Source organism: Chionomys nivalis, chromosome 22 (genome assembly GCF_950005125.1).
Source record: "Chionomys nivalis chromosome 22, mChiNiv1.1, whole genome shotgun sequence".
Lineage (NCBI taxonomy): Eukaryota > Metazoa > Chordata > Mammalia > Rodentia > Cricetidae > Chionomys > Chionomys nivalis.
The window spans coordinates 16066554-16081331 of record NC_080107.1 but is presented as its reverse complement, the minus strand read 5'-3'; the positions used below and the strand labels follow the sequence as shown (position 1 = coordinate 16081331).

General features: G+C 42.8%; 1 protein-coding gene across 6 annotated transcripts in view; it reads left to right on the top strand.

Annotated features, from left to right (window-relative positions):
* The window catches only part of Csrnp3 (cysteine and serine rich nuclear protein 3), a 184743-nt gene extending 173456 nt beyond the window's left edge, over positions 1 to 11287 (top strand). For all 6 annotated transcript variants that reach the window (XM_057755103.1, XM_057755105.1, XM_057755104.1 and 3 more), the window contains one exon: positions 1286 to 11287. In XM_057755103.1, the coding sequence (XP_057611086.1) occupies positions 1286 to 2341 (1056 nt within the window). In that variant the 3' untranslated portion in view covers positions 2342 to 11287. The remainder of the gene's footprint in view (positions 1 to 1285) is intronic.
* The last annotated feature ends 3491 nt before the right edge of the window (positions 11288 to 14778 follow it).

Here is a 14778-nt window from a genome sequence, read left to right as displayed (position 1 = left end):
TACTTGCTCTTACTTAATGCAGGAATAGCTTTATTCATTTATGTAAGCAGCTGAGAGCAAAAGACCGTTCTCTTCCACTCAGCTGATGAAGACACATTTGCCTTTTCCATTCCGTCGCTCGGTTTCCTCTCTCTGTTGAGTATGGTGCCTCGCAGACACAACCGGCGAGTGCTCTACCCCCACTAAGCATATATTTGAAAACTATATTCTTGCAAGAAAGGGTTTTACTAAGTTGCCTGGGCTGCTCTTCAGCTTACAGGCTTTCTGATTCCCTGCTATTGCATTTGTTGGCACAAGGTAAATCCATCTGAGTTGGGCTTCTATTCTTAAGTGAGAAGCAGGTCAAGGGACGTGCATCCATGTGTACTCTGACTTTTCTTTGGGCATCCAGCTCACAGATAACATCATGGAGATTTATTATTCATTATGAAATCTTGGCCTTAGCTTTAGCTTCGTCTAACTAGCGCTTATAACTTAACTAACCCATATTTTTAAATCTACATTCTGCCCTGTGGTCCAGTTACCACTCTTCAGGACAGCACGTCCAACTTGCTCCAAGTTTGCTGGCAAGTCCCGCACACATAGATTCTTCCTCCTCTTCCTCTCTCTCCTTGGCAGTCCTGCCCATCCTCTCCTGCCTAGCTATTGACCATTTGGCTTTTTATTACACCATTCAGAGCAGCACATCTTCACACAGTGTACAAATATTCTGCAACACAAGGACCCGTTGTTGAGAAGACAAAGCAGTGAGACTATAGCAGGGTGGCATTGTGTGGCCCCGGGTAGTATCATCCCAGATACCTGGAGTAGTAAAGGTCATCTCGTTAGATGCAAAGGAACGAACATAGTGGCTTAGCTGTCCTGTCATGGATGTTAAATTAAACTAGCAGCCTAAAGAAGAACAGTCTATGTGTTACTTAAAAGTGGGTAGACACGTTGGAATGCAACGGAAGCGAACCAGGGCTGTGAAATGGGAACAAAATGAAATGGAAAAAGAGAAGGAAAAGTAGAGAGTGGAAAATAAGAAAGCCCTGGAGGACGCAATGAAATTTAAATTCTCACTTATACCCTCAGCCCACCGCTCTTTTAAACATGCATTTAAGACCCGCTCATTGAAAAGTCTTCACTCTCCCTGCTTATTTTTTGTTTGCAGCTTATTCATCATCGGCTGTGGCACAAGCAGAGCTCGAGTGCATTACCTAATTCAGAGGAGTTGTTAGAAAGCCCTTGATTTTATTTGGTCTGTAATAATTCCATGGCGCTAATCCCTGTTCTTCCTCCCAAGGTGGATCGTATGTCTTTCCCATGCGGCTGCACTAAAGAAGGCTGTAGCAACACAGCAGGTAGAATTGAATTTAATCCTATCCGTGTCCGGACTCATTTTTTGCACACAATCATGAAACTTGAACTCGAGAAAAATCGCGAGCAGCAAATCCCCACGCTGAACGGCTGCCACGGTGAGATAAGCCCCCACGGTACTTCCATGGGCCCCGTCGCGCACTCGGTAGAATACTCCATCGCAGACAATTTTGAGATCGAAACGGAACCCCAGGCTGCCGTGCTGCACCTGCAGGAGGAGCTGGATTGCCACGGAGAGGAGGAGGAAGAGGAGGAGGATGGAAGCAGCTTCTGCAGCGGAGTCACCGACTCCAGCACACAAAGCCTGGCCCCCAGTGAATCGGATGAGGAGGAAGAGGAGGAGGAGGAGGAAGAGGAGGAGGAGGAAGAAGATGACGATGAGGACAAGGGAGACAGCTTTGTAGAAGGGCTCGGAGCCCATGCCGAAGTCGTCCCTCTTCCTTCTGTTCTCTGTTACTCGGATGGCACCGCAGTTCATGAAAGCCACACAAAGAACGCTTCGTTCTACGCTAGCTCTTCAACCCTGTACTACCAAATAGATAGCCACATCCCAGGAACTCCTAGCCAGATCTCTGACAGCTATTCGGAAAGAGATACTGTCAAAAACGGTGCCCTGTCGCTGGTGCCTTATGCCATGACCCCAGAGCGATTCGTTGACTATGCCAGACAAGCGGAAGAGGCCTACGGGGCCTCCCACTACCCAGCTGCCAACCCTTCTGTCATTGTTTGCTGCCCCACTTCTGAAAATGATAGTGGGGTGCCCTGTAACACCTTATACCCCGAACACAGGCCCAATCTTCCCCAAGTCGAATTTCACTCATACTTGAAAGGCCCTTCCCAGGAAGGGTTTGTCTCGGCGTTGAACGGCGGGGACGGCCACATTTCCGAGCATCCAGTGGAGAATTCTCTGAGCCTTGCCGAAAAGAGCCGCTTGCACGAGGAGTGCATTAAGTCCCCCGTGGTGGAGACGGTCCCCGTTTAGTTGCTTAGATTATTCTATTAGAGCACCGAGTCTTCTATTTAAGGCACTGTATTGCATTTGCTGGGCTCATTTGTTTAACCGGAAGACCAAGAAAATGTGGGCTGTGATGACTTCCAGACAGGATTTCTTTTTCTCCTTTCTAGTTTCCCAACTCTGGCGTGACACAAATAAAACACAGTCGCTATGGGGATTTTAAACGATTTTGAACTGTTTTTGATAGAAAAATGCTAAATTTAAAAAAAAAAATGCTTATCTCACAGTTGCCTGCCTGTCAAACTGGGCGAAACCTGCCGAGCTGTGCAGACCATAGCTCCACGTCTTAGATTGTCGGGCCTGTGCAAGATTGTTAACTAAGACTAGAAAAATAATCAGATTTAGAGACCTAATTTTCGATATATCTGAAGATGGTGGTGACTTTTTAATGTAAAAGTAATGATTGTCAGAAAAAAAAGATTGAATCGTTTTTTGTGTATTTTCTTTCCGGTAGTTTAGAAGTCATGCTTTGAAGAAAATGAACAGCGCGCTCACTGAAGCTGCCGTTGCGTTAGCTAGCACCACAGAGCATGCCCACGAGGATTGCACCTGGAATCCGCCCACGTTTTTATGATCCTGACTAAGCAGATTTGCAGATACTTTCTTAAGGATGACATAGGCCTATTTTTGCTATGTGGGACAAATGAGTCTATATATATGCGCAGGTCCTTACGCAGTTCTCTCTAAAGTTCAGAGTCAGGACAATCCTCTGGTGAGGGTCCAGTTCGCTGCCCTCCCCTCGGCCGAGAGAGATGGAATTGCCTTTCTTTTTTAAACAGTGTCATCTTGTTTATTAGCTTTGACTGCACCTTTAAACTCCACCCCCTCCATCAAAATGCACTTTAGTGCCCCTTCCCGGTACCTCGCGTGGGGTGGGGTCTCAGAACGCTTTGAAATCAAAACTTTTTACTTATAAAAAAGTCGACTATTGTGAGGTTCATACAATAGAGGTAGAGGATCCTTCCAGTGGCGTGAAGGAAAATGGCCCGTTTTTCTTCACCGCTCCGAGGACCTAACTACGTAACACAGAGGAGGCTGGGGGGTAAAAAACCAGACGAGCACAGCCTCAGAAACCAATCTATTCTACACCGTGATCAATCCATCTCTACAAAAGCAAAACCATGTCATGAGACTTCCACATAGCCGCTAGCTGATTGAAGGCAGGCCTGCACTCACGCACTCATGAGGCCTGACTTTCCTGAAGCGTTTTTATTGGTGTCGCCGAGGACAGTTAGTCCCACAGTCCATAATGCATTGCAAAGGCAGCAACCTCGCGTTCTCTTGCTTAGTAAAGAGAAAGCATAGAAAAGAAACATACACTCACGTTCTCCTGCTTAGTAAAGACAAAGGACACATGCCCCGCCTTCCGCTGGATTGCCTGCTTGGTGCCCGGGAGGACTCTGAGCAACCTCTTTTCCTGTAAGCTTACATAACTATAGCACACGCACTAGCGTTCCCCCAACGCAATGATTATGCTGAGTCCATTTCCCAGCTTTGACATCCTATTGCTACATCATTTTACGTGTTTTACGACTAAATAAGACGGAGACATGCCCTGCTATGTACTATTTAAGATGGAGACACGCCCTGCTATGTAGTAGCTGCATCACTAATGTTTTTCTATGCCTCCTAGACTTGGGCATTTTAATATCTTACAGATTTCAGTTCCTCACAACTTATTTCATTTGACCAAACATCAATGGGCTTCGGAGTCCTCCCGTGAGAAGTCTTTCTTTAAACTCGATATGGCGAAAGGGTGTTTGCTTATGGAGTTGGTTCCTGCTCACCTCTCCAACAGCCCAAGGCCAAACCAACACTAATTATTACTAACATTAGAAAGGCGTAGTGGGGGCAGGCGGCTTCTTGTGTTGGATTGGTGGGGCTGCTGTGATGGACGCATGCTCTGACTGTGCTAGTATGACCAGAGTTACCTGTAGTGTTGCCTTTTGTAGTGTTTGATCTCCAGCCTCCCTGACCCCCACCTACGCAATCTAAAGAGCAGGTACTCGGAGGAAATGACAATAGGCTATTGTTCGTTCAAGCAAAGGAAGGAATCCCATGTTCCATGTGTGCTTGACCGTTCCAGCCTCTGGAAGTATTGACTGGTGAGGCACTCTGGGGCTGTTCTTAGGACAGAGAGTGGGGAGGCACAGGGCAACCCTGACTAGGGTGGAGTTGAAGGGGGTCATGGCAGTCCAATCCCTGAACCCTTAGATATACTTATTTCAGTCCAGCTTCGTTTTTACAAGACTTGGGTCCTGCCTTTGTGTGTTTGGCTGGGTTTCTCTTCTGCAGCTTTATTTTCCCTCAAAGGACACTTCAAACACAGAGCTTTCTTCCTCTCTCTATTCAATGGGGATAGAAAGTCTCACTCTGCTAAGGATAGTTACCTTTCTAAGCACGAAAGCCGCCATTCCAGTATTTCACACACCTAAGTCATCCACAGACATCTCTTGCAAATCATAATAGGTACAGGCTACCTATTTTAACAGCAACCAAAACCCTACATACTTTATCTGTGCTGCACACACACAAACACAGAATACACATGTCTCATACCCTAGAGGGGGACAGATTTTAACCAGTAGCTAGTAAGGAGTACTGGATAGTTTGTTCCTACAGTATATCAGGTTGCGGTTGATATAAAAATACAGAAGAAAAATTTCAATGCAATTGACAGAAAATACTGGGTTAAAGTTACAAATAATACTAGTGAGGAATTATCTCCTGTGTCTTCCCTTCCCAGTAAAAATTGAGAATACAATGATTCTTCTGGATCATTCCTATTAATAGACCTTCTATTTGATAAAAACTGCCCCCGTGTGAGGCCAGTGCTACAGTTCTTTCTGTTTCCCAAGGGGAGGATGTAGTTGGATGCAGCTGGGTCGAGCCTCTTTAAGTCTTTGCGCCAAGGCACAATGATAAGACCTACAGCTGTTGCATTGCATAGTATATCTAACCAATCAGAGTCTTTGTGTGCACGGCTCCCAAGCCATGCACTATCAATGGCAAAGCCCAATGCTCCAGATCCTATTGTTTTCAAGATTTGATTCCCAGCTGTACTCCCAACCAAATTGATTTGTGAGTCAAGTGGCCTAATCAGTCTCATCCCCTTTATCTTTTTTTTTAATTTTCATTGATTAAAAAATAATCAAAGGCCATTCTAAGTCCCCCCCATCAATTATTTAAAATACAATTGTCGCTTTTCTTTTAGTAGATTGAAGAATAGACTTTTTTGAAAACCAGTCTTTGTGAGGGAATCACGTTTTTCTCATCATGTCATGCCAAGCACATATACAATATCCAACATTTTTTCAAGGGATGAAATCCGTGTAATCATATGAGCCAGCAGTACCATCTCCTCTGGCATGCTCCTACACAACAGCACCAGCTATAGAAGCGTGCCACAATTCTCAGCATGCAGAGCTTATACTGATTACCTTTTGGGCAAAATTTTGATTAAGATTTCATTAAAGAAGAATATGTACCATAATTTATTTCCTAATCGATACCTCACTTTTTAATTGTTACCTTGTACAAGTTCTTAAGGACTTAGTGTTGATCCTCAGAATGTGTTAAATATCTGGGTTTTTTTTCTTTTAACAGTTTTTTTATTGAATACCTCCGATGTTGTAACAGCTGACTTGGCAGCAAAAACAGCAGGGGAACTGGCTATTTGGAAGGGTGAGGACAACGGAGGGTGGCATGAGGTAGTCAAGCCTGGCCAGATATTTGACATGGAATCCTCCAGTGCCCCTTGGGAAACATCGTCACCAGCTCTTCTCATTCATCCCAAACGGCTTCTAAAAGGAGCTGCTTTTCCCTATAGTCATGGCGCTTACTACATCCCCCTGAAACTTAGGAAGTAAATTTGGATTCAGGGAAAAAGATATTCAGAGAGTTGTTTCTTGGATGCCGAGCTATCTAAGGAAATGTCAGCTGTACGCCAATGAAGTCTCAGCAGATTTGATTCCTACAGAATCCAGAGAACTTTAGAAGCAGTGTGGCACGGGACCTCTTATTCATTTTATAAAGAACCCTGTGCCAAAAGCATTGCCTAGAAGCAGACAGAAAATGAGGGAGGTCAGCTGTGGCTACAATCCCGTGCAGTTTACAGTCATTGTCGTCGACATATAAGACGGCAAGTGTAAGTGGGCACACCTTTATGCTTTCACGGTCAGAACGACGGTAATGTGAAATTCTAACTATTTGTTGTATTGTGGCCATGGCCAATACCCAAAGTGCAAGACTGGCTTCCTTTTTCACTCCTAATGTGAACCTGAATTTTCTTGTATCCTTTCCCAAGAACCATGAGCTGTGCTGGAAGCACCCAGCTGTCGCGGCTTTGCACCAGCTCCTCAGCTCATCAGCCATGCTCTGTGGCATGACGGAATTGAACGGACTGAGAACCACGGTTTGAAGGCTCACTACAGTTTTGAAAGGGCAGGATAGGGGTTCCGGTGGAATGTGAGTTTGGAACCGACAGTGTCTGCTAAGAACTGTCAATACGTAAGTCTCCGGAGAGTTGGGCCGGGGGTTAGTGAACTCGAGAGTCATAAGTAGCAGGCCCTCCAAAACCAGGAAGGTCACTGATGTGTAAAAGCCCAGTTGGTAGTCCCATTCGCTGGCCAGCATCCAAAGTCATGGTTCGTCCTCTAAAACATAAGAACACCGACCTCTAGCAATCCGAAGAAAGTCTCTAAACACACATGCACACACACTAAATGTTAAACGATTAAACAGCTAACGTTATTGACAAAAGTGAGGTTTATTTGGAAGGAGAATTCTTCCGTAGCAAATGTGGCTCGGAATCAGTCTTTCGTAAGCTTTGCCAGTTCCTTCTGTGCCAGTACTCCTCAAGCCAGACTAGGAGACCCAATGTCTTCTAAGCAGCATGGGTGTGTCTCTTTCTTTTGTTGCTCGCCAGAAACTTAAACCTGAAAGCTTGGTACTGCCTGGGTGTTCTGGTAGTCCGTAGTAGGGCAAGTCTGACTGTATGCTCTCTTGCCTGCCATGGGGTCATAGAAAGTCAGATAGAGTGGAGGACCCTGAGGAGAGAGTAGCAATGAGCTCCTGAGCCCAAAACCGGGATCCTTGTCAGCACTGTGTTTATGGGATTTTTTTAAAAATTTCTCTTTAGGAGCTGGAACGTTAGTGCATGCAGAAATTTGTTACATATGGGAATAGAAATCACCCCAAAGGTTTATGTCCTGCCGGTTGCTGTTTTCTTTCCTTACCACTGGCCTTCGCTATGCAGGACTACTGCTTGGCATCTGACCCTTCATGCTTGCTTACATTTTAAGAAAAGACAGTTTTATTGTTATTTTATTCCATCTTTCACAGAAGCTGGCAGGACCAACCTTGTCAAGGAGGATGACCGATGTCATTTTAAGCAGCCTTCCTGCTCAGCAGGCTTGCTGCAGTTCCCCCAGACTCTCTCATTAGCATACTGATAGCTAAGTCAGTTCAAACTGAAATTTTCTTCACATGTGCAAGGTCGTCTATGTATTTTTAAGGATAATGTATATTGATTAGAAAGGTCTATGAGGAGATAAATTGGGTAGAAATCAGCCTTGCTTTTGTCAAAATTGATTTACACGACTATTGATTTTTAGTTGGAGCATTAAATTAGCTTCACAGTTAAATGTCTTATTTCTTTTTAACTCTTTTTCCAATTTTTTTTTTTGGGTCTGGCTTGGAATGAACCTGAAAGTTATATATTAATGAGTTCTTGGAAGAAAACCTAACTTTTAAGGTGTCTCTTTAAAGATTATCTAGAAAATTCTATCTATGCCAAGCCTTACTGAGTAGGAAATGAGACTCCTTACCTTCCTGTCTGAGTCATGTGCCCCTAAAGAGTTTGATTGTTACCACTCTGCTGGAGAGATATCAAGCGGGAATTTGGAGCACATTTTATCTGGTATTGCTTTGCTCTTTTTCATGTTAAACTCCCTTTCCTTAGAAATGCTATCAGTGTTGAAAACAAATTCAAAGACCTATGTAAATTATGAAAGTATTTAAATATGAAGAAGAGAAAATGTTCAATTTTAAATCTGAATTGCCCTAAAGAGGAAAAAATATCTAAAACTTGGGAATAAATTGTTGCCCTTAAAAAAAAAAAATAGTGTTTGTACTTGAGTACTGAAATGGTACCCAAGTGATATCTGGGCTTGATAGATTTTAAATTTTAATAGCTAGAAAAGTCATCTTAGTTTTCTTTCTCCCCCCCCCCCTTTTTGGCACCATTAATCACAGTCTACTGCCAGGGTGTACTATCTGAACCCTGATTTGTTGGGCTCTACTCACGCCTAACAGGCAACTTAGGACAGCTTAATCTTCTTAAAGATATTCACAGAGGCCAACTAAGCATGAGTAATGGGAGATTTGAGATTCTTCTATGTTATTCAGATTGTATAGGCTTGAACCCAAGAGAGCTCGCCAGAGGTCACATGACTCCATCTACCTCTGGGGAGAACTGGCACTCAGGCATATCCAACAGCACAGATACCCATTTCTACTTGACGGTTTCCTAGGCAACACAATCCAACTCTTTCAGGTTTTCCCATGATAAGAACATATCTTGGTTCGTCTTTGTGGATGAGGTATCTGGCAACAGTTGTGGCAATTGTACCGAAAGACTGGAGAAGTTGGGTTCTCTGTTTATTTGATGATCAGTATGTAAGGCAATTCTCATCAAATGTCTTCAGAAATCAAATTCTAAAAGAAAACAACGGTACTCAAACACTTAGTCATGTAGCCTGCTTTTGGAAAGGCTTTTATTCATTCCTATTTACTTTCTAAAAATCACTGTCATGTCCATGCAAGTGACTGGTTTAGGTCCCAGCAGCGAGCATCAGAACTAAACTCAAGTGATTTGACTTTTATACTGTTCAGTTCTCTGAAGAAAAAAAAAGTGGGGGGCATTTTTCTATGTGCTTGCTTGTGAACAAGTACCTTCTTGTTACCTGTTCCTTAGCATAAGTAACAAATAAGACTCTAGACTTTTTCTTCTCCTTCTGGAGAACACGTGACTGTCTTGAAGAATCTGATCTGGAATAAAATGTCTCCAAAGACTCTCTCAGCCGCCATTTGATCCCAGCCGGTGTCCATGAGGATGCTGTGTAAACAATGGGCGCTTGCATTCTCAGGAATCAGGAAAGTGATTTTAAAGATTGTCTTCTTGAAAAGGCTTGTAAACTAAATGAGGCATTCTGGAAAAGGGTGATGTTTGGTTTTGTTTCTGGTTTGTTTTTTGTTTTTTCTCTTTTTTTCCTTTTTCCCGATGACATCACTTGTCCCAGACACTCCTTGCAGCTTTCAGAGCGTATCTGTTTGCCTGCAACTCAGAGAGAGCACCAACAGGAAGCTGAGGACCACCCTGGACATCAGGGTTGCCTTCTTCCGTGGATCTTGTCCAATCTCAATATGGCTGCTTTTCCTCACCTGGGTGCTTGTGTGAAATGGCAGTCACATCAATGTACTTGGTCCCCATGAGTAACACTATGGGGAAGTGACCTAGTGACACTCTTAGTTTCCAAGAAAAAAAGAAAAAAGAAAAAAAAAAAGAAGTTTCTGTAGAATGCTAATGTAATGAATGGTGAATAAAATTTGGCCGATGTTGGAATTGACTCTAGGCACCTCAACAGAAAGAAGTCTGAGGTGTCGTTTGTGAAACATGTTTCCAAGGTGTTTGATGCTGTATGATAAATACTAGACACGTACAGTACAGAAATAGTAAAAGAAAATCCTGAGCCTGTAGATTACATCTCTGTTCCTAAGAACTCAGCCTTTGTTGTGTCTTAGTAATGTCTCTCTGCTTTTCCTTTAGTTTATTGCATTTTGGTATAATCGCCTAAGGTAGAGCTATTAACGCCTATGTACTGATTACTGCCTGGTAATGCAGAAAAGGCACTTTGTTATTTCAATGTGTTTCAGCGTCACAGGGTATATGAATTTGATAGGGAAGGTCATTTGGCATTGGTCAGCAAAACGTTTTCCACATCTAAAACCCATGTACACAATTGCTTGTCACCCTTTGCAGTGTCTTTGTCTAGACCATAGTCTTAGACATCAACCGTGTTTCCGCTTGCAAGCTGCCGTAGGAACTTGGTCCATTGAAAACCCTGGTAAGATGTAGTGAACTGAACGTGTTAGTAGATCCTGAGATCCCGAGGACTCATGTATCCTCCCGTGTTGAACCACCCATGCATAGGAACAGTCCTTAGACAAAGGCAGTCTATTGAGGGTGTTTGTTTCGGGTGTGTGGTTTTTTGGCCTGTTGGAAGCTAGCAGGGGGGACATGCATCACTGAAAACTCAGAAAAACCACAGGTCTATAAAGTACATTTTGACATTGGTTGATTGAATTTTCTCTTTCAACTGACTTGTATCATTGCTTTTACCCAGTAGATCTTCACTAGCGACTTCATTGCTGTGATGTGCATTCTGATGACTTGTAAGGTTGAATGGGAAGAAAATCAGATTGCCATCCATACGGTCATTTTACAGTACGATGTCATGCCGTGTGTCACAGTTTCTAAACTGATTTTTCTTGTGTACAAGTTATGACATCAAAGATGCCAAAGGGGATATAAGATAAGCTACAATGTTATTCAACAGAATTTATCCTGGATCTTATGTTGTAATAATTTATTCATATTAGCTGTAGTCCTCTGTATTTATATTTTCAGTATTTATTAGGAATGACATGGAAATTCCTGTATTTATTGTGGCTTTTTGTTGCAGCGTGTATGTGTATATATATACATATATATATTACAAATAAGCATTTTTAAGTCTGATCTTTAAGTTTCGTTTATTAGTGGCACTTGTATTGTGCTGTACTTTTTATTATATATTGTACAATAGCTTGTCCATTTGTTTGCAACAGAGTAAAACTGGTTTCTAAGTTGTAGCTCCTGTTGGGTTTTTATTGTTGTTTGTGTAAAATGGATGCTCTTGTGTCCTCAGCGCCAGTGTCTTCCGCCTTCCTTCACACTCCTGTGCCTACCAGAACACACACTGGGCACTGAGCAGATAGCTTCGGTGGTAAAGTGCAAGCAAAAGGACCCGAGTTTGATCCTCAGAACCCACATAAAAGAGCAAGGAGTGGTCGCCACAGTGGTCAACTCAGCCCTGCAAAGTTGTCACTGTCAGCCTGCCTGACATCTCACTGCTGTGGGCCAGTAAGAGATCTTTTCATTAGAAAATGGATAAGCATAAATGAAGAATGACAGTGAAGGTTTTCTTCTGAGACACACACACACACGTGAAAGTGCGCACACACAAACACCTCCCTCCATGTCACAGATAACATTCCTAAAAAGCTGTTTGAGAAGGCAGTTTCTACAAAATGGCTCATTACGTTATCATTTCAAAGATGTGTTAACTTTATTATGATTGATCCCAGAGTGTAGATGCTTACCACACTTTTCCTTCTCAGCTTCTCAACCCATTCATCAAGTAATGATGTGTAAACAAACATGAACACCAAAGGGAGCTCAACGTAAGTGAAATATCAGAGGATGTTGTTACAAAAACAAGTGCACTGTCTTGGAACTAAGTGTCTTTTAATTCAACTGGATAGGATTTTTTCTTTAATTTTTATTTTTTGCTTTGCTTAAAGCCAAAGTGGTGTGATATGATGTTGAGAGCATGCACACACAAAGATTCTTATATATGCCTATCTGCTTAGAGGTGTTAGCTCAAGCAAGATAATCAAAGCAGTTTTATTAGGATCAGAACAAAGAAAGACCTCATTCTTTAAACTCCTGTCAAAGGCAGGGCATTTGCTTATATCTGGATTATACTAGATCTATAGTCTTGAGAGTTTAATTACATGAAGTTGTTTGAAAATTCTCTAACTCCAGTTTGATCATATTGTGTAAATATCTCCCATCCTTACTGACAATAGAATGAAATCTACCTTCTTTAAAATGCCTTACAAGGTGTCCTGAGACCCGGACACAACCAACTCTTACCAACCTTTATCTCTTCATCAGACTCTTTTTGCCTCTCCTGAGCCCCCTGACCCACAAAATAGATTGCTTAGCTATCACATGTAACCCAGCTTCCCACACTAATCATGGCAGCCAGCACAATTCAAATGGGAGGGAGGGAAAGAAGGAGAGAGGGCAGGAGAGAGGAGAGAGTTAAACTTCAGGAAGAAAGATTTTTCTTCTGTGTATGTCTCTTCAGTGTAAGGCAGCAGACTCTGTTAGGAACAGATCATTACAGGTCCGGCATGTTGGCTCAGTGGCTAAATTCTTGTCCCACAAGTGTGAGAAGATGCATGCGATCCCCAGAATTTGTATAAAGCCAGGATCAGTAGCATATGTCTGCAATCCCAGTGCTCCCACAGTGAGATAAAAGGCAGAGACAAGAGAATCACCCGAAGCCTCTAGGCCACCTGCCCTGGTGTATTCAAGAGCAGAAAGAGAAAGACCCTGCCTGTCTCAAACAAGGTAGAAGCAAGAGGGGGAGGGAGAGAGAAAGAGGATCAAAGGGGAGGAAGCCCTTCAGAAAAGAGGGACATGTCAGCTTTCAATACGAGTTCTAGCCAAGTGCGTGAGTGCGTGTGTGTTTCTGTGTGTGTATGTAGAGCGTTAGGGGAAAAATTGGTCCGTGGAGTCATCCCTTGATAATTGCAATGGCTAGGCCTCTCAAGCCACCTCATAACTGTTCATTGAATGTCACACTACAGTAAGAAAGGGGTCTTGGGTGACATGGCACTCTGCTGCAGAGGACAAGTCTGTGACAAGCAGAAAGCTGAGGAGTTTGTGGGCAGCAGTCTCAGAAGCTAGGGCAGGTCCATCCTAGTAGGGGTGCCTAGGACTGTACCCCAGCTTTGTGTCTTTCCATCTATTCCCCAGATCTTAAATTTCAAGGAACAACACCCCCATGACTCTGTAAGTCTCTCTTCCTGGGAGATACTTAGAAGAACATAGGAGGCATAAACTACAGCCCTGGCTGCTCTGCCTGTTTCTAGACCCACATCTGACATTCATTCACATCTTTCTTTAATGGTTAGTTCCCATTCTCTCTCGTCTTCAGCTAACACATCTTGCAGCCCTAATGACCTAACTGGTGACATGATCTATACCCAAGAGGCATCTACGTGAACTGCTTTCCTGCTCCCACATTGTGGGGATCCCAAGATCCCCACGTATTTAAAACCAATATGATACATGTCTTACATGTAATGGAGGTACGATATTGCATACCACCTATGTGCATTTTTTCATATATCATACAGCATCCCCAGATTACTTCTAATATATAACACAATGTAAATATTGTATAAATAGTAGCATGCTATATTGCTTAAGAAACAGTGACTAAAAAAAATCTCTATTTAGGTAACAGGTATTTTTGACAGATATTTTTCATCCATAATTAGTTGAATGCGTGAATGTAACTGAGCAGATATGGAAAGCTGGCTGCATTATTTTACAAAGGTTCTTGACCCAATCCACAAACTGCACCCAGAGAATGAATAGTGCTTCGTTCTTACAGAGTGTTGTCCTGAATTTGCACCTCAACTGCACTATAACTACGAGTTATAGATTCAGTTGCTTTGAAGCCTGTTTATGACTGATGGCTTGCATGATAGTATATTCTGTTCACATCTCCTTTTCCTTGAGTTAGTTCTGTTCTGATGTGAGACTCTGTGGACTCCCATATCAGAAGATCAAATCAGAACAAGCTTCTGAGTTCTTACAGGTAAGAATGACAAATTTCTGCTTTGAATATCTTTCTATTATTTAGAAATAGACTCCAAATAGTCCTGATCCTTCTAGGATATAAAGGGTCAGTGTGATCCACTGCCCACCTTGTATCTCACTAGACTTCAGAAAAATAACAGCATCTCAGGGCTGTGTCTGGAAATCTGAAGAGTCGGCAGCAGCTGGAGTTTTATCCTCCCTGGTGAGAGGTAGGTCATAGTCACAGGCCAGCTTGTGTCTTCATGTTTCCCTGACACCCAATCCCTGAGCCTGCTATAGCAATGCTGGAAAAGCCCAGGATCGGGGCCAGCTGCTGTCAGCTAGCCAAGATAGTCCGCCCTATCAGTACTACCGAAAACAGATGTAATATGAGCTACAAGGAATCTGCACACCATTGTAAATTTTCTTGTAGACACATTTTAAAAGGAAATCAGCATTGATAATATCTAAACAAATGTCTGTTTTCAATGTCTGATCAACATACGATTACTGGGAATGTTTTATCCATGTGTTACTGTTTGGAATCCAGTGTGCATTTGATGCTTTGATATATTTCAGCTTGGAGTCATCACGTGTGGGTAGCTAGCGGATGCTCTGTTGGATGTCACAGACTCAGAATGTGATTCCTCTCCTGCAGAGTGTACCGTCTTGTTGTAGTTGACATATGATGCAGATGCATTTA